The sequence below is a fragment of the Ascaphus truei genome, chromosome 1 (genome assembly GCF_040206685.1).
Source record: "Ascaphus truei isolate aAscTru1 chromosome 1, aAscTru1.hap1, whole genome shotgun sequence".
Taxonomy (NCBI): Eukaryota; Metazoa; Chordata; class Amphibia; order Anura; family Ascaphidae; genus Ascaphus; species Ascaphus truei.
Genome location: NC_134483.1, coordinates 450,977,385 through 450,997,993, shown reverse-complemented (window position 1 = coordinate 450,997,993; position 20,609 = coordinate 450,977,385). Strand labels below are relative to the sequence as shown.

Here is a 20,609-nt window from a genome sequence, read left to right as displayed (position 1 = left end):
ACTTGTTGATATCAAATTAAATGGCACCTCAGCAATACATAATACTAGATAGAAAAGCATGTAATTTATACCAAAGATTCCCATTAGGAATACAAAAAAGTAATGGGCTGTAAGCACTGCACTCTAAACTAGAATTATGGCCACTTGTATATTGATGAACTACCATATATGGTTAAAACATTTTTATAAGATAACCCATGTGGCTCATTCAAATCGCCATTACAAACCTGCACACAAAAGGAAAAAAAAATCTGGTACAAATTGTGGACTGACAAACCAAACATGCAGGAATAATGAAAATGGATAGTCATCTATATAACAAAAGATAACTACACATATAATTCTGCAAAGATGTGTGCTTACACAAGACAGAAATGCATGTATCAGTTATCCAAGGGATTCAGGAATCATTGTCACATCAATGACTTCCTAGTTTCTGATGCACTAAATATACTGTATGACATAACCAAAGTCAAACATGTTGAGAATTCAGTGAGCCCAATGATTGAGAAGTATAAACACAGAAGAATAATGACATAGCAGTGTATGTTAAATCGGAAAAAGCCCAGCAAGAAAGAAATTAATGCCAAGAATTGGGAAACTGTATTTGTCACTCATCAGAAACAGGATACACTTTGTTACAGAAATGTATTTCAAGCTGTGATTTATGGACTACTGTAGTGCCGACGAGAATTCTAAAACAAATCTGGGGCAATCACCAACAAGACCCAGGTACATGCTGCAACATTTCAGTGACATTTCTGCAGACAGACTAATGGCCCATCGGATTAACAGCGGGGCCCTTGGCAGTCCCATTCAAACTGAATGGGACTGCCAGGGACCCATTCTGTGTTAATCCGATGGGCCATTAGTCTCTGCAGAAATGTCACTGAAATGTTGCAGCATGTACCTGGATCTTGTTGGTGATTGCCCCAGATTTTCCAAGGCAAGTTTAAGGCAAGTTTTAGAATACTCGTCGGCGCACCTGTACATAAGAAAATGCAAAGATATACAGACCATGGCTCAATTCATTTTTTTCCAATAAAATGTTAGCTAGCTGTTACATCTGAAGTTATATACATGTGTATTTATAGCGTTGTAACATAGAATACAGTACAATGTCTCTGTGCTTCCAATGTGCTTTCACTTCTAGCAAAAATGGAAATAAACTATTTCAATAGTGAACACTTACCTTATCTTGACATTTACAAATGTCTGACATACAATATAAAAAAACACGTGAATGCTGCTCGATTCTTAAAAGCAGCATTCTAACCATTAAAAAAAGAAGATTTAAAATCGGTATGAAGCAAGGGGTCTCCGGAGCTGAAACTCGTTCATTTCAACTTCCCGAAATACCACCCTCCATAGGTACGGCTGATAATTTCCTGGTTCTTAAATCTCCTGCGGCTCGCGGGCCAATAGGAAGACAGGATGAATGACTGCGCCTTCCTATTGGCTCCTGTGCTGTAGAAGATTTAAACCTCTATTTTGTTTACAGAGTTGGGGTTGCTACTGGGGGGCACGTTCAGAGGTAAGTGTCTTGGGAAGCAAGGGGTCCATGGAGCGGAAATGAACACGGTTCAGTTCCGGAGACCTCCTGCTTCATACTTAGAAGAGAAAATAAAACATAGGCAGAACCACACCATTAACAATACACTGTATAATAACTGAACAATTAATTACTGTGGATAGTTTGAGTCCGTGTTCATAACTTTCCTTTTCCCCCCTCAAGCATTTATATACCAACAAACGTATAGAGCTTGACAAAGGACTTTTTTTTGTCCGAAACGTAGCCCAATTGTTATGCTGTTTGTCAGATGGTATTATTACATTTTATTTTGATTATCTACAGGCTAGTGCTGCGGATCTCTCTTTTTCAACAAATGTATATACTTGTAAAACTAATGTGATTATTCAGCTGGTTCTGTCAGTGAACTAAATAGACATATTCCTTGATGTTATGGCAAAGGATTTTGTAAAGAACACGCACAAAACCTACAACACAAAAATATACAATACTTTTTCTTAATACTGACCTAAGAATGAATGCACATTTAAATGCTAGAGCCTAGTATACACACACACACAACAACAATATTTTACGGTTTACCAACATAAAAAGAACATTTTCCAAGAACATTAATTCTACTAGTGGGAAATATACATTGCATATTGCAGAAATACAATATTTAGCTGTGACAAAAAAGTATATAACTCATTTTGATTTATGGCTGTATTTGAATTTAACTTTATAACCAATTTAATTTTTTTTAAAGCAAATAAAGCAAATAAAAACATGGAAAGCCCTAAATCTTTCAGAATACAATAATAAAAGTTATAGATTTGTTTTAAACCAAAAATTAAGAAATGCAAATACTTGCACAAATAATGACAAGCGGGGGGGGGGGGGGGGAATACAGTATATGCATTCCTGCAAACAATTAAGTTTGATACCGTATCAACCACAGAACCTAATAGAATACAATTGCTTGTCTACTACATAATCTAGTTTTCTTAAAGCTCATTACTGAGGTTTAAAAATGTCCTTGGTTAACCGACATAAAACACAACACATGAAAATGTGATTACTTACCTGGCATCTGCTTCACTATAGTATTCCCTTGCTACGATATCTTCAAATAGTTCCCCGCCAGTAACTCTGTGACAAAAATGTACAAAGTAGCAAAATAAAATCACTTACAGTATGGGATAATATTGAATGTAATACATTTCTCTAGAAGAGGAAAAACAAAATGATTAATGATATAGGTAGATTAGAGGTTGGCAACTACAATTGAATGCGAAGGAGTACAAATCTTGCACTTGGGACACAAAAACAAAAGGCAAAATACAGGATTAATGGCACTCTATTGCCATCCATTACAGAGGAAAGGGACCTGGAGTCATTATTTATTTCAGTAGACTTAGAAGTAGGCAAGCAATGTAATAAAGCAATGTGGAAAACCATCCGGATGTTTAGTTGTACACAATAGCAGCAGGAAGAGAGAGCGGTACAGCAGGGATACACTTTTCTGCAACTACGCCCTGGGCTCTGCATGGGAGAAGTGTGGGAGCCGGGGGCCATTTGTGTAGTGGGTGGTCCAGGTGGCTGGCAGTGATCCCTGCAATTAAGTTAGTCTGCCGTGGCCCCTCCACCTCTGAGAGTCCGATTAAGGGGCCTATGCAGAGAGCAGCGCTATTTCGAAATTCGCCATTGTTTGGAGAAAATCGCGCAGAAAACAGCAGAAAATGGCGAGTTCCGAAAAACGCGCCAATTTTTCTTTTCTATTTGTAAAACTCGCCTCGCGGCTGGCGAGAACCTCAATCTCGCCAGTTTTAAAAATATCCTAATGCAGAGAGCCGCGAACGGCATCTAGCGGCTGTTCGCGCCAATAAAATGGCGCGATTGTCTCCTTTTTGCCTCGCCAGAAAAAATTGGCAAGAAGCTGCCGCTCGCGGCCATTGCAAAGGGAAAAAAAAGGCGCGAATTTGTTTTTACACGTTTCTGAAGCGCGCATCTCGCCAATTTAAACTCGCCACACGCATACATGTTAAACATAGCAGAATTCGCACTTTTCTGCATATGGAGAATAAAACTCTCCAAAAAAGCTACATTTTAATAAATTCGCCATTTTTTAAATTCGCTGCTCTCTGCATAGGCCCCTAAATGTCAATGTTTTCAAAGCAAAATCGGGCAGGAACGGCATGCACGTTCAGGCAATTAAGATATGCTATTTTTTTCCATATCCATTCTAAATTCCAGCTAAAAAATACTGTGCAGTTTATAAATCTGAGTTGCATGCCGTTTTTGTCCGATTTGCTGCAATACCGATGCCAGTACATCGCCAAGGCATACAAAAGGGTTAACTTCTTCCACCTTACCCAGGTACCATAACCTCATCACACACCCTTCTTTAAACTTGGTGGCCAGCTAGTTGTGGGTTGCCCATGACTAGCTGGGTCACTTGGTTTACTGAGGGGTTAATATATTAAGTTGATAAAGATGTATTTAATTACCTTTAATCATTTATCCTTGGTATATAATGTAGCTTATCCAGAAGTAAGGTCTACACTAAATACTGTAGCTCTTTTACAGCTATGACCTTTGCATAAAATTAGCTCAGAGAATAAGGTAGTAACTCAGGGAAAATGTCATTTGCTGTTTGTTACATCACGTTAATTACCCTTAAATAAAATTAGTAAATAAAGGCCATTATTCTTTAAAAATGTGTTATGAAGAAGTGTGATAGTAAAATGAATAATCTAAAATAGTTGAATTTAAGTTGTGGATGATACACTGGAACAGCAGCAGTAAAATAAAGTCCTTTATTTTCACTTCATGGTGCAGACAGGGATGGGTGCAAAAAGCCTCCTTCTCTTACGCGTTTCACGCCTATAAGGCACTTCGTCAGACACTCTCTGACGAAGCGCCTTATAGGCGTGAAACGCGTAAGAGAAGGAGGCTTTTTGCACCCATCCGTCTGCACCATGAAGTGAAAATAAAGGACTTTTATTTTACTGCTGCTGTTCCAGTGTATCCTGTACCTTTGCTTTGCTGTGCTCTGCATCACCTGCATCTGTGGCTACCATATCCTTTCCTACCTGCAGAAGCACGCACCCTGGAAGGCTACAAGGGCATGGTCACGTGAGTTGGTACTTTAATTGTACTTTGGGGTATTTTATTGGTGTTATCAGGCAGTTGTCAGACCCTGTCCACATTGGTAGTGCGGGGGTGGGGCTCATATATCTCCATCACCCACACTCACCAGGACATTATATTTGGGCATAGACACTCATGCTCACCCATATATACCTCATTACTCACCTTTATACCTGCACCTAGCCATCTTCAATCAAGCATTTATTGCATCATAGATGAATAACCATCACGGTCATTAAAGCACTATTATTGAACTCTGTTCACCTACCCTAAGTTGTGGATGATCTGTACCAGCGTTTCCCAAATGGTGGGTCGCGACCCGGGAACCGGGTCACGGAAGCAAAATTGCCGGGTCGCAGCGAGGCTGGCCGCACGGCGTCCCCCCCCTCCCTCCTTGCGGCGGCCCCCCTCCCTCCTTGCGGCGGCCCCCCCTCCCTTCTTGTGGCGGCCCCCCCTCCCTACTTGCGGCGGCCCCCCTCCCTTCTTGCGGCGGCCCTCCCTCCCTCCTTGCGGCGGCCCCCCTCCCTCCTTGCGGCGCCCCCCCCCTCCCTCCTTGCGGCGGCCCCCCCTCCCTTCTTGTGGCGGCCCCCCCCTCCCTCCTTGCGGCGGCCCCCCTCCCTTCTTGCGGCGGCCCCCCCTCCCTCCTTGCGGCGGCCCCCCTCCCTCCTTGCGGCGGCCCCCCCTCCCTCCTTGCGGCGGCCCCCCCTCCCCTCCTTGCGGCGGCCCCCCCTCCCTCCTTGCGGCGACCCCCCTCCCTCCTTGCGGCGGCCCCCCTCCCTCCTTGCAGGGGCTCCCCCTCCCTCCTTGCAGCGGCCCGAGGTGAGGTGCGGGACAGTGCTGAAGTAGTGCAGGCTGCTATCGCTGGGTTGTCAACGGTGATTCGCTGACTCGGGCTCCTACTGCAGCCCCGCATTATGATGTTGCCGCCCATGACATGCTCCGCCCCCCACAGGACATGATGCCCGGCATGATAGGAGCTAGGAAGTGGTGCGGGGGCGCACCTGTGCCTCCGTTCCTGGCGCTCCCTTCCCCTCAGTCCCCTTGGTGCGGGAGATAGGCGCAGGGGGTGGGCAGTGGTGGCTGCGCGGTCGCTGGCGGGAGGCGTGGAGCCGCCTACTCGGATCGCAGGCCTTTCCTCTCTCCCCCCCCCCCCCCTCTCCAGTCATTCACATCCGTCGCTGCCTCTGTAATAAATTGTGTGTGTGTGTGTATATAGGGGAGTATATCTGTGTGTGTGTGTATCTGTGTGTGTGTGTGTGTGTGTATCTGTGTGTGTGTGTGTGTGTGTGTGTGTGTGTGTATCTTTGTGTGTGTGTGTGTATCTGTGTGTGTGTGTGTGTGTATCTGTGTGTGTGTGTGTATCTGTGTGTGTGTGTGTGTGTGTGTGTGTGCGTATCTTTGTGTGTGTATGTATGTATCTGTGTGTATGTATGTATCTGTGTGTGTGCATGGGGGAGAGAGTGTGTGTATGTATCTGTGTGTGTGTATGGGGGAAAGTGTGTATGTATCTTTGTGTGTGTGTGTATGTGTATGTATCTGTGTGTGTGTGTATCAGCCACAGCCACTGTGTGTATCAGTGGCTGTGTGTGTGTCTGTGCAGGCCAGCAGTGGCTGTGTTTGTTTGGTCTGTCTGTGTGAGTGTCTGTAGGTCAGTGACTGTGTGTGTCTGTGCAGGTCAGAGAGAGGGTGGGGAGGGAGAGAGAGAATAGAGGGGATTGGGAGAATATATGAAATCTGTATGGACATTCATACAGTAACGGTTTTATTTTACCTATAGGCGATAACATTTTTAGTGGGTCACGAAGGAGAAGTTCAAAAATAACCGGGTCACGGAAAAAAAGTTTGGGAAATGCTGATCTGTACTATCTTTCCACTAGTATTAGTATATATATATATATATATATATATATATATATATATATATATATATGTATTAGCATATATATATATATATATATATTTATATATATATATATATATATATATATATATACCTGCCTAAGACATGCAGATGAGCATACAGTTATATTTGCATATATATATATATATATATATATATATATATATATATATATATATATATATATATATATATATACATGCAAATATAACTGTATGCTCATCTGCATGTCTTAGGCAGGTATATATATATATATATATATACAGTGCTCGACAAACCGGTCGCCCACTGGCCAGACGCGACCGGAAATTGTATTATAAGTATTAGCATATAAATATATATATATATATATATATATATATATATATATATATATATATATATATATATATATATACACACAGTGCTCGACAAACCGGTTGCCCACTCGCCAGACGCAACCGGAAATTGGCCAGTGGCCAGCTACTTTTTTCCCCTGCTCTGCAAAAAAAAATCCCCTGCTCTGCGCAAAAATAAATAAATAAAAATATTCCCCCGGCTGATTGGCCAATTGGGCGTAACACGGAATGGAGCCCTTCATTCTCTGCAGGGGTAAGTAATGGCTGCTGCTTCTGCTCACGCGGTGTCCCGTCTCCTGCCCCCGGTCCACTCCCTTGGCTGCTAAACCCCCCCCTCCCCCCTCCCCGGTCTCCGCTTTACCCCGGTCCCTGTGGCTGCTCGCGCGGGGCGGGAGATGGCAGCGGGGGGGGGGGTGTTCCCCCCGGTCTCCACTTCTCCTCCGGTCCCGGCGGCGGGAGATGACAGCGGGGGTAGTCCCCACCGGTCCCCGCTTCTCCTCCGGTCCCGGCGACGGGAGATGGCAGCGGGGGTATTCGCTCCCGGTCCCCGCTTCCCCTCCGGTCCCCGCGGCGGGAGATGGCAGCAGGGGTATTCCCCCCGGTCCCTGTCGCTGTCTCCGCTTCCCGCTGTCTCCGCTTTCCTCCCCCTCACAGAGTGTGTATGTGTGTATGAGTGTGTGTGTGTGTGTATGAGAGAGAGAGGGTGTGTGTGTGTGTGTGTGTGTAAGACACCAGAAGTACCCCATCCACAATCAGTCCCACCCCACCCAATCACCCAGTCAGTCACCCCACCCCCCCACCCAATCACCCAGTCCGTCACCCCACCCCCCACCCAATCCGTTACCCCACCCCCCACCCAATCACCTAGTCCGTCACCCCACCCCCCCACACAATCACCCAGTCCACCCCCCAACCAGTCAGTCACCCCACCCCCCCACCCAATCGTCCAGTCAGTCACCCCACCCAATCGCCCCGTCAGTCACCCCACCCAATCGCCCAGTCAGTCACCCCACCCAATCGCCCAGTCAGTTACCCCACCCCCCCACCCAATCGCCCAGTCAGTCACCCCACCCCCCCACCCAGTTAGTCACCCCACCACCCAATCACCCCATCACCCTCTCTCTGTCTCTCACCCTCTCTCTCTCTCTCTCTCTCTCTCACTCTCACCCTCTCTGTCTTTCTCACCCACACTCTCTCTGTCTCACACTCTGAATCTGGATATCTTATTTACCCTGTATATCTTAAATGCCCTATACTACACCGAAATAACCTATACTGCTGTCTTCCAGATCTGACTCAAGCTTCACATGGAAGACATCGGAACCCCCCTAACCCAGAAGACAGGTAGGGAACACATCCCCTACAACATATAACATTGCGGGAATGAGGGTACCTGGACATTGAGGGACTGCGGATCAAGTAAGATCCCAGGCGGGATTGCTGTTTTAAATATTTTGAAGCGGGGGCGTCCTGACACTGGTTAAGGGGTTCAGGAAACTAGTAATTCATATCTGGCTTTTTTTTTTCTAGATCCGACATTTACACTTACACACACACGTAACAAGGACTAATTATAGTATAATGTAATACAATAAATAAACTTATGTCAAAAACGAATGTTGTTCATACTAGGAATGTATTCAATTTATTTTATTTATGTGTTTTTTTAAAAGCGGGACTAGGGGAGGGGTTGGGGCGGGACTAGTGGCGGGGTTGGGGGCGGGACTAGGTGGTGAGTATATTTTTTGGTTCGGCGAGTAGCTTTTTGGGTGATTTGTCAAGCACTGTATATATATACATACACACACACACACACACACACACACACACACACACACACACACACACACACACACACACACACACACACACACACACACAATTTACAAAATATAAAGCCAAGCTATTAATCAATAGCGTGCCAGATATCTAAAATACATGTCTTAAACAATTAAGAAAAACGAAGTCCTTAAAACATAGTTCCATCTGCTGCCAGGAGTAACACATTAGATAGATTCACAGTACAGTTTGTTATAGCTCAGACTAGGATTAAAATAAGGGGCTTTGTGTTTGAAGGTCAAACTCACAGAACACACGAAAAGAGCCAGGTACAACAATACAGTGGTCACAAGTTAATATAAATAAAACAGGAATTTTATAGCCTGTTGTGGCAGGAGGCGGTTAATCAGAGTGGTGCTGGGCTGCTCGCATAGCACACTTCTGTGCACTGCAACAAGGGCTAATCAGGCTTTCTGTCTGATAAAAGGCTGACAAGGACAACGCTGCTGCTCAAGCCTGGAGAGAGAATGCACAGGGTAACTCTGCTGGACTGATTCTAGAGCTGGGAGCCACTACTGCGTGTTAGGCCTTGGCTATAGTGGAAGCGTGCGCGCGCATTGGTGCGGCGTCACGCTCGCCTCATGCAGGAGATTTCTGTCCTATAGGCAGCGGCAACTGGGAGGCATGTAGCAGGAGGGGGGTGGAGGGGGTACGCGGCCGTGACATCATGGAGCTGGTTAACCCTCATTGGGCAAACCGCTCACGTGACCCGGCCGTCGTGCGGGAAATTCAAACTTGGTTATCGCGCGAAGCACCGGTTGCCCCATCGAGCTTGTGCATACGCTCACTATACACAAACACATTGGTGTTTGTTTTCGGCGCAAGCGTCTCCTGCACACAGCCTTCGACTGTGCGGAGGAGTTCACACACGTAACATCACTCGCGTGAAGTGGGAGAATTTTGTGGACAAGATAGACACAATGTGGGGGGGCATGTCTTGGGGCGTGCCTGTGACGTCACAGAACCGCTCACATGACCTGCCTGTTGCACTAAGGAATCAGGGTGAACTGATTCCTCGCGCACCGTGCTCCACCTCCTGCTGTCGCACGCCCGGTCTATGGGCGCGAACGCGCGGTCTTTGGCAGCATGGCTCAAGCAGAGCATTTAGGACGTGCAAGAAAGCACCAGCAGCATTATTTTGTTTGTAGCTGAAGAGTTCTGTAAATACGTTTGTGCTGCAATAAAGGCTGTTCTGAACAATGGTTGATTTTAAGCCTCTGTCTGCATCGACAACACAGACCTGAAACACATGCACACAACAAAAATGGTTTCAAGTTTACTTAGCCGAGGAGATGTACGGTAATAAGTTTAAAAAAAGACATACGCTAATCAAGTTCAACCTATGCTAAATTTAGATGACAGATACTTTATCCTATATCCGTACTTACAGTATATTCATCCAAAGGAAGGCAAACAAAAACCCCAGTGAAATATCATCTAATGATATCTCAGCAGGGGAAAAATAAATTCGGTTCCATCCATTGCCCGTTTGATGCAAGATAAGATCTTGTTTGCCTTTGCAGCTATTACATGACTTTGGGCACTATTGCTAAGCCTGCTTTCTACAAGCACTGCAAAAAAAATTTCCATCAAGGATTCTCCTAATTTATCCCAATTTAATGTGTAAGTTGCCTGTTTATTCTTGTTTCCCAAATGCATAACCTTACATTTATCTGTATTAAATCTCACAGGCCATTTACAGTACCTGCTCAAGTTTCCAGTCGATTCTTCTGGAGAGAAATTACATCCCGTTCTGATTCTATTAACTCCTGAAACATCAGTAGTACTGGGCACACACTCATTGTTATACAGTAAGCTTCTGCATTTACCATGCACTCACAACGCGTTGCTTGCTGTTCCATTTGCTGAAGACAAAATTCCTTGTGTTGCTCTTGTTGCCACTGTTCATATTTGAGAATGCAGGGACACGACTCTTCCAATTGATCAGGTTCACGTCATACATAGTTACATAGTAGATGAGGTTGAAAAAAGACATAAGTCCATCAAGTTCAACCTATGCTAAATTTAGACAACAGATACTTTATCCTATATCTATACTTACTTATTGATCCAGAGGAAGGCAAACAAAAAACCCCATTAAGGGGAAAAATGAATTCCTTCCTGACTCCAAGAATTGGCAATCGGATTAATCCCTGGATCAACATCCTTCCCATGTATACTTATTTGGTATATCCCTGTATACCATTCCCATCTAAAAAGATGTCCAACCTTTTTTTGAACAAATCTATTGTATCTGCCATCACAGTCTCTATGGGTAATGAATTCCACATTTTAACTGCCCTTACTGTAAAGAACCATTTCCTTTGTTGCTGGTGAAATCTCCTTTCCTCCAACCTTAAGGGATGCCCCCGAGTCCTTTGTACTGCCCGTGGGATGAATAGTTCATTTGAAAGCTCCTTGTATTGTCCCCGAATATATTTGTATATAGTTATCATATCCCCTCTTAGACGCCTCTTTTCTAATGTAAATAAATCTAATTTAGCTAGCCTCTCCTCATAAATTAGAATGTCCATCCCCTTTATTAATTTGGTGGCTCTTCTTTGTACTCTCTGTAGTTCCATAATGTCTTTTCTTAGGATTGGTGCCCAAAATTGTACTCCATATTCAAGGTGTGGTCTTACTAATGCTTTGTAAAGGGGCATAATGATGTTTACTTCCCTTCCATCCATTGCTCATTTGATGCAAGATAAGATCTTGTTTGCCTTTGCAGCTACTGCATGACATTGGGCACTATTGCTAAGCCTGCTGTCTACAAGCACTCCTAAATCCTTCTCCATCAAGGATTCCCCCAAAATATCTCCATTTAATTTGTAAGTCGCCTTTTTATTCTTGCATCCCAAATGCATAACCTTACATTTATCTGTATTAAACCTCACCTGCCATTTACCTGCCCACGTTTCCAGTCTCTCCAAGTCCTTCTGAAGAGAAATTACATCCTGCTCTGATTCTATTACCTTACACAATTTAGTATCATCAGCAAAGATGGAGACTTTGCTCTCGATTCCAACCTCAAGGTCATTAATAAACAATATACAAACGGGTGAATCATCCGATTAACCCTCCAGGCGCTCAGAATATAGCATAGTCCTGCTGGTGCAAGATAAAGTAAATCTTCTAGACCCAGGCGATACACAACCTTAGTGTAATATGAAGACACATATAATCATTCCCCCCAACCAGCTCACCGCGAGCACTATGAGGTTGGGATATAGGACACTCACGTGTAAGTCTTTGTAGTGGTTAGTGAAGCCTGTGCGGGTCTTCTCAGTGTAATATATCTGCTTCTCCTGGCTGAAGTCAGGGTGTCTCTGCTTGTGATCTTTGCTCTTCACCGCCAACCCAATACCCGCAGACGCGGAGGGCGGTCACCTGACCGGCGGCCTGAACGATACTTGCTGATAACGTCACGGCAGACTCAGTGAAGGAAACCGCAAGCCAGCAGGAACTCAGCGTGCAGACGCTTGATGCAGCAATGTAAAGGAACTTCTCAAGGAGAGAAAGATGCGTCGCACAGCACAAAAATAGATGAAGGCTGATGTGGGATAAAAATAAGCTTTATTTGCACAAGGTGCAAGTGAGTCCTCTTTACGCGTTTCGGCCTGGAAGGCCTTTGTCAAAATTGTTACTCTTTTGACAAAGGCCTTCCAGGCCGAAACGCGTAAAGAGGACTCACTTGCACCTTGTGCAAATAAAGCTTATTTTTATCCCACATCAGCCTTCATCTATTTTTGTGCTGTGCGACGCATCTTTCTCTCCTTGAGAAGTTCCTTTTCATTAATAAACAAGTTAAAAAGCAAGGGTCTCAGTACCGATCCCTGAGGTACTGTACTCCACTGACGACTTTAGCCCAACCTGAAAAAGTTCCATTTATGACAACCCTCTGTTGTCTGTCCTTTAACCAGTTTTCAATCCAGGTGCATATATAATTATGCCATTATGTCATGCCCAGCACACTAAATTCTTCAGATCCTGCTTTCATTTAAGTTGGCATATTCTGGATTCAGGCTCACTTGTAGCATGTGAGAGATCCATGTAGCTTAACTCATCCCCTTTTTAAAGCACACAAAGTCCTTGTAACGGACGTGCTCGCCACAAACCGGGACAGGTCCGCGGGGCTGAGGTGGGGATGTGAATACACCGACCTTAGACCACGAAGCCGGTTCTGGGTTGCGCAGTCCGAAGTAAATCGTAGTCGGTTCAGGGGTTGAAGAAGGCAGGGTAATCCACAGACAAGACGGGGTCAGAGTTGGAGACGTCAGAGTAATCGATATCCAGACTGGAGTTCGTAACAGGTAGGCAGGCGCAAAGCGCTTAAGCGTAGCAGCTGAAGCGCGGGAATGGCCTCTGCGCGAGGAGCGGGAGCGGCCCATGATAAAGGTCTCTGCAAGGGGAGAATGCAGACTGGCCTAGGTACACAGCAGGGTAGCACTGGGAAACCAGCGCTTCAGCACAGGAACCAGGAATCAGACCTCTGCCAGGAGGGAATGCAGCAGGTCTCAGGAACAAGGCAAGGCTAGCACTGGGAATCCAGCGCTTCAGTACAGGAACCAGGAAGTAGACCTCTGCCAGGAGGGAATGCAGCAGGTCTCAGGAACAAGGCAAGGCTAAGGCAGGAGTATTTGTGGCAAACAGTTACATCCAAGTGAATCTTGGTTTATGCTCAGCAATGAGGGAAAGGGAGAGCCCAGTATAAGAAGGGCAGATAGCCAATCCAAAGACTGGGGTGTGTGGGAATGCCTCCAATGCCACAGCAGAGAGACAGAGCTGCAGTGAATGCACGCACAGGTGATAGTGCTTGCAGATCCAAGGGGAGGTCTGTCTGAGAGCTCACAAACTCTGCAGGAATGAGCTCCAGCCAAACCCAGGAATGGATGCCTTACAGTCCTATTTTCTTCAACTCTATTGAGTGGGGTTAACAGAAATATAAAAGTACTTGTATGTAGTTTGTGGTAGGAAATGTCTCTTGTGAGGAGAAGTATCCTATTTGAGAGGTAGTGTCTTTGGTATCAGGGGAAGGTAAAAAGGAATCCCTTTCTAAGGCCGAGCTTATAGTGCCGGCGACAGCGACCGGTGATGTCACCCATTGCCGCTAGCGAAAGTTGTAATTCGCTTTCCGGCGATGTCGCAAGCGTCCAGGTCTTTGATTGGTTCAGAGACTGTCACATGTGGCGACAGCCTCTGAAAAATTTTTTTTGACCAGCTTAAAAAATTTACGCCGCCAGCATCACTCTGTCACGTCGCGCTTACTATAAGCGCTTGCAACGGCGACATTGCATTTGTTTTGGAGTGACGTCGCCGTTAGCTGGCACTATAAGCGCAGCCTAAGGGAGCAGTGGAAGATGTGTCTACTCACTTTGGCTGCTGATGTTAAGGCTGCGCTTATAGTGCTGGCAACAGCGACGTCGCGGCAAAACAAATGCATTGCTGCCGTCACATGAGCTTATAGTAAGCACGACGCGACGGAGCGGTCGCGATCGCTGGAAGTCATCTCTATTTGATTTTCCAGGGACCGTTGCCGGCACTATAAGCGTAGCCTACGAGAGAGCACACTTTCCTTTCCAGACAGGAACAAGCCAAGGGGCAAACAGTAACAATATAAAGAGAAGGGCAGGGGGAGAGGGCTAAGCCAAATCTCAACTATGAGCATTGGGAGGTTGCCAAGGCAACTGACTAGTCGCATGTGGAAAAGGTAATATACAGTAGTAACAACTATGTTGCAATTCACACAGCAGCACTGACTGCTTCAAAACAGGGAAACATGTAACTTTACCTGGGGGAGAGCAGAAAAAATACACAGAAAAAAAACAATCCTATTCCAGGACATGGCGTTACTCCAAATTCCTGGTCACTGACTCCAGGGTTATGGGGTTCTGCACAATGGACATGTTGCTAATGCAGCTTTAAATTGTGGGCAGTGCTCTTATTCTGGGGCCACATAGGATTCATCATCCTCATTATCATCATAAAGCCTGAACTGTTTCATATGGTCAAGCTCATTGAAAAACAAACATACTAAATCTGCCATTGAAAAAACAAAAACCTTTTTTCCCCCACACTTGACTGGGCAGCCTTGACTTCCAGAGTTCGTACCGCTCGCAGATCACGTCTATAGCAGTCTTGTTAAGACTGTAGATGCAGACGCACTCGCCAGAAGGCACAGCACTTCCTTCTTCAGGAATTGTCATTGACGTTGTTAGTCGCATTTGCTTTTTCCAGCACAGCGATCCTGGTTTTGTTTTCTGCCAGGGTTTGTGGTCTTTACACGTTCTCTTCTGCTGATCCCCAGAGGGGCTGCATCCCACTTCTGAAACCAACTGTGGCAGCACGGCCTGGCAGTAGGATCAGTAAGAGTCTACACAGTCTATTTTAGGCTGTAACAAACACTTAACAGCAGAAACTGTAGGCACACGGTTCCTTTTTTTTTCTCCAAACTTTTTTATTGGGTAGCTATACAGTTACATGTATGCAAGTGTCAACATTTACATCCCAATAGATTACACCATTTTTGGGTTTTGTGGAAGAGGGGCAAGACAACTTGCCCATAAGGAGCACTTCCCAAGAGGGGGAAGCTTAGTATAGTTCCGAAGTAGAGAGAAGAAGGGAGTGGACCAGTGGGGGGGGGGGGGAAGAGAAAGGGAGGGGGGGGAGGAAAAGAGGGGGGAGTGTATCTTCTTCTGGGCGGCCTGCATCCCAGTTTATTAGGGCTAGTAGTCCTCTGTGAGTAGGATTCCTGTTTTGATGCGGGGGGGGGACCCTAGTCCTATAACGTCAGCCACGGTTCCCACACCCTTTCGAATAGTTTAGTTTTTTGCTTTAGGTAGGCTGTAAGCTTTTCCATAAGCATCACTTCGTTGATTCTTTTTTTATCATTCCCTTAGTGGGGGGGGCTACCTTCTTCCAGGAAGACGCTATTTCACATCTCGCCGCTGTGAGGATAAAGGAGACTAATTTCCTAGTTGGACGACCAATTTCCTCAGTTGGTTTGGCCAGTAGGTAGGTCAGTGGCTCAATGGGTAACTCGAGGTCTGTGACCTCTTTTATTCAATTTTGGACCGTAGTCCAGTATTTCTTAATTTCTGGACATGTCCACCATATATGGGCCATGTCCCCCCCTTTGACCACAGCCTCTCTAGCACAGATCCGATCCCAGAGGGTAGATTTGTTTTAATCTCACTGGCGTAAGGTACCAATAGAAGAGTACTTTATAAATGTTTTCCTTTGTAGTGGTGCAGATGGATGTCTCTGCGGCCGCTCCCCAGATTTCTTCCCAATCTTCCTCCTCAATAGTTATATTCAGGTCAGCGGCCCATTTAAGCATGTAATCATGCTGAGGAGGTCCCTCCCTTGTTTCCATTTCCGAGTAGATCTTGGATATTAGTCCCCTTTGGTCCGAGTCAGACTTACAGAGTCTCTCGAATCTAGTGGGAAAGGGGAATTCCGGATTTGGAGATACCTTTTGAGCGAAATGTCTAATTTGGAGGTACTTAAACGCATCCAAATTCGGGATCTTATATTTTGCTTTCAGGTCCCGGTAGCTTAGGAGACTTCCTAGACACATTATGTCCATTAGCGTCTTTATTCCTTCTGACTTTAGTTGGTCGAACTGTTTTGATGCACACCCCGGTGGAAATTTAGGGTTATCAAATATTGGTGTAAGTTGTGAGCCCGTGGAGGCGAGCTTATATTTGATTTTAGTTTTTAGCCAGACTTCCCATGTGTGTCTTGCCGTTCTTAATTTAAATTTTTGTGGTGGCATATCTCCCCTTTCCATACTCCATAGGCATGCTGGCAGAGAAGGCATTTTAGCATAGAATGCTTCTATTTGGAGCCAACATCTTTGGGTCGGATCTGGGTTCCATAGTACCGCTTGCTTTAATTGAGCAGCCTGATAATATTTTTGGATATCTGGGACTCCCATGCCCCCTCTCCCCCGTGATGACAACAGGACTGATCGGGCTACTCTGGGTCATTTGCCTTGCCAAATAAAATGGAACATCCTGTTTTGGATGTTTTTAAGCTCTGAGCCGGGACATGGACCGGAAGGGTTTGGAAATAATACAGTAATCTTGGGAGTATATTCATTTTTAGAGATATCATTCTTCCGATCTACGATATCTGGTAATCTTCCCATTTGCTCAAGTCCTTTTTGATTTTGTCAAAGAGAGCTGGGTAGTTACACTGATATAGTGACTGGTAGTCCCTTGATACATTCACTCCCAGGTATTTGATATATAAAGGGCTCCATTTATATGCAAAATTTATTTTGATTAGTTTCACTTCTGGCTCTGTTTGGCTGATATTTAGGGCCTCCGATTTATCACTATTAATTTTGTATCCTGATATACCCCCAAAGTCCTCAAGCTCCTTCTGGAGGTTAGGAAGGGAGGTTTGAGGCTTGGTTAGCGTTAGAATAATATCATCGGCAAACAGGGAAATTTTATAATTTGTTTTTCCAATCGTTATGCCCTGGATATTTATGTTGTTTCGAATTTTAGCCGCCAAAGGTTCTATGGTGAGAGCAAAGAGGAGAGGGGACAAGGGGCATCCCTGTCTTGTACCATTTCTTATTTGAGTTTCCTCCTGGTAGTTTTACAATTGCTGATGGATTTTGGTATAACGCCTTTACTCTTTCTAGATATGTGTCTTTGAAGCCGAATTTCTCCAACGTTTTGGTAAGAAAAAGCCAATAGATTCTATCAAATGCCTTCTCTGCATCTAAACTTAGTAACATTGCCTTGGAGTTTGTAAGATGAACGTGTTCAATAATGTCAAAAATCTTTCTGGTATTGTCCGAGGCTTGACGCCCTAAGACGAACCCTACCTGGTCAATGTTTATTAATCTTGGCAAAATGGGGTTCAACCGATTCGCCAGGATTTTACTATATAGTTTCAAATCATTATTTAGAAGTGAAATGGGTCTGTAGCTCCCGCACTGTGTTGGGTCTTTCCCCTCTTTATGAATAATGGCCAGGTTAGCTAGGGACATTGATGAAGGGATAGGATTCCCTTCCAGGAATGAATTGAACAGGCTCAGCAAATGTGGGGTCAAGATTGGGAGAAACTTTTTGTAATAGGTATTGGAGAAGCCGTCTGGGCCTGGTGCTTTGGATATTTTAGAGACCTTTACCGCGGATATCAGTTCTTCTTTCGTGATTTTGGAGTTGAGGTGGGAATTTTCTTCCTCCGTCAACGTGGGGAGATCACAGTCAGCCAGGTAGCTTAAGATTGCTTCCGCCCTTGCCGACTCTGAGGCCCCTTTTTGAGTCTTCAATTTGTAAAGTTTAGTATAAAATTTAGTGAATTCGTCCGCTATTTTCTTCTCATTATATAGCACCTCGCCAGACCCCCTTCTAATCGCCGTGATCTGGGATCTTTTTTGTACGCCTCTTAGTTTAGAGGCTAACAGTCTATCGGCCTTGTTACCCTTATAGTAATACCTATGGTTTGTCCATTTGAGGGCCTTTTCCACCCTTTCAAGTTGGATGTTTTTTAATTCATTTCTAGTGGTGGTCAGTGCCTTATAGATTCTTTTTGAAGGGTTAATTTTATGTTGTTCCAAATTGGTTATTTTCTCTGTCAGATCCTTTATTATTTTTGCCTTAATTTTTTTCTTATGGGAGGCAATTGAGATCAAATTACCTCTGATTGCAGCCTTATGGGCTTCCCATAGTATAGCGGGTGATGAGACCGTACCACAGTTATTAATGAAGTACTCCTTAAGGGCCTTTTTGATCTTCCTCTCCACCTCTGGACAATTTAGCTGTGTGTCATTTAATTTCCAATTATAGGAGAATGTTTTTATGAAGGGGACCGATAGAGTTAAGGTGATTGGCGCATGGTCTGACCAGGTTGTTGGGCCTATGTCTGAGCCTGTGGAGGCCTCTAGGACGTTTCTGGATCCCAGAAAATAATCAATGCGAGAATAGGTCTGGTGAGGTGCCGAGAAGAATGTATAGTCTCTTTGGCCCTGATGTTGGGTTCTCCATATATCCATCAAGGAAAATTCCTTAAGTATCTCTCTGAATCTCTTCCCTTTGCTTAAGGATTGGGGCAGGTGTGGTCGGCCTGGGGTGAGTGATTTGTCTTCTGTTGGGTCAAGGGCCATGTTCAGGTCTCCCCCCACTATCACTGATGACAGGTATTTTGGGTTTAGATCCTTTAGTACTTTTTTCAGGACTACTGTCTGGTTTTCATTTGGGGCATATAGATTGACCAGAGCGATTTCCGTACCTGAGAGTGTACCATACACCACAAGGAATATACCCTCTGGATCTGTTACTGTTTTTGTTAAATTGAACGGGGTTCCTTGACGGACTAAAATTGCAACTCCCCTTTTTTTTACTGCTAAATGAGGAATAAAACCCCAAGGGGAATGCATTTTGGAATGTTTTGGGCGGATCTTGAGATGTAAAATGCGTCTCCTGAAGGAAAATGATATCTCCGCCAGATCTCTTCATTTCTTGAAGAGCTAATCGTCTTTTTAAATTGTTTGATAGGCCTTTTACATTAAGAGAGACCAATTTGATTGCGGATTTGCTAGCCATAGGGGCTTTTATCAGCGAAGTTTTTTAGGGCCTCACTTTTCCCAACAGCGAGGTCCTGCTTTAGTGCTTCATTTATTTCCTTTAGAGTGTGGGGCCGTGCAGTCTGTGGGGCGTGTGTCTCTATGTTAGGATCGCCCCCCCAGGGGAAGGGGGAGAGGAGGAGGGGGGGGGAGACAGGGGCGGGTAGGGGGGTGGGGGTCCTGCTGGGACAGTATCAGCAGGGGTTTGTGGGGAAGAAAAAGACTAGGCTTTTGAGTGGCCTAGCACAAGTAGTGACCGGTAGTCTACTAGCCGGTTGTTGGGCTTAAGGCCCTTGGGAGATGGTTCCGGGTCTGTCTCCTCTCTGGCCGGGCAGGGAGGCGTGGACCCTTACTTAGTGTTTTTAAGTACACCTTGGATTCTGGCTTTCGGTTTAAGGTTGGAGCCACAAGTAGGAGGGCCGATTAGGTTCAGTTGGATAGCACGGCGGAGAGGAAAGATTCGGCGGGGGGGTTGGGGTAAGGTAGGGGGTGGGAGGGGAGGGAGTGCAGGCTGGGGGGAGGGGAGAGGAAGGGAGGGGGTAGGGGGGAGTGGTGGTGGGGGGAGGGGGAAGGGGGTGGGGGGAGGGGGTGAATAGTGGGGAAGGGGTGAGGATAGGGAACGTGTTTGTACGATTAGGCCGAGGGAGGTCCCATGACATATGACCACATTTCAACACGGAGGGTTTACGTGGGCCAAAAACCAGAATCATCACATTTCAATAACTTTCAACATTCCCCCTTTGGGGCAACTTGGAACACCCATGCTGGCAAGGGGGGGGGTAAGGGGAGGGGGGAGGGGAAGAAGGGAGGGGGGGCAGGGAGGGGGAGGGGGGGTGAATGAATGGTGGGGGAGGGGAGAGGATAGGGAACATGTTTATATGAGTACGCCAAAGGAGGTCTCATGTCATATTATAACATCATTTCAACTCGGAGAGGTTGCGTGAGTCAAAAACCAGATTCATCACATTTCAATAACTTTCAACATTCCCCCTTTGGGGCAACAGTGCACATATACCTTATGCTTCAACTTGGAACACCCATGCTGGCAAGGGGGGGGAGGGGTAAGGGGAGGGGAGGGGGGAGAGGGGGAGAAGGGGGACGGGGGGGGGAGGGAGTATGTTTGTGTGCATGTTATGACAAAATCTCCAGTCGGGGGGGTTGTACTAACAGGGAACCAGGGTTAGCATTACCGAGAACAGTCAGCTTACCCCCGCAGAGGTTTCCTTACACCTGTAGCTTATGTTTCACCTTGGAGCACCCGCACAGGTAAGGAGGGGAGGGAGG

At 45.5% G+C, this 20,609-nt stretch overlaps 1 protein-coding gene across 20 annotated transcripts in view; it reads right to left on the bottom strand.

Annotated features, from left to right (window-relative positions):
• Nucleotides 1-20,609, bottom strand: part of CAMK2D (calcium/calmodulin dependent protein kinase II delta) — a 332,892-nt gene that overhangs the window by 91,263 nt on the left and 221,020 nt on the right. For all 20 annotated transcript variants that reach the window (XM_075616549.1, XM_075616655.1, XM_075616503.1 and 17 more), the window contains exon 5: nt 2,597-2,662. In XM_075616549.1, coding sequence (XP_075472664.1) covers nt 2,597-2,662 — 66 coding nt within the window. The remainder of the gene's footprint in view (nt 1-2,596; nt 2,663-20,609) is intronic.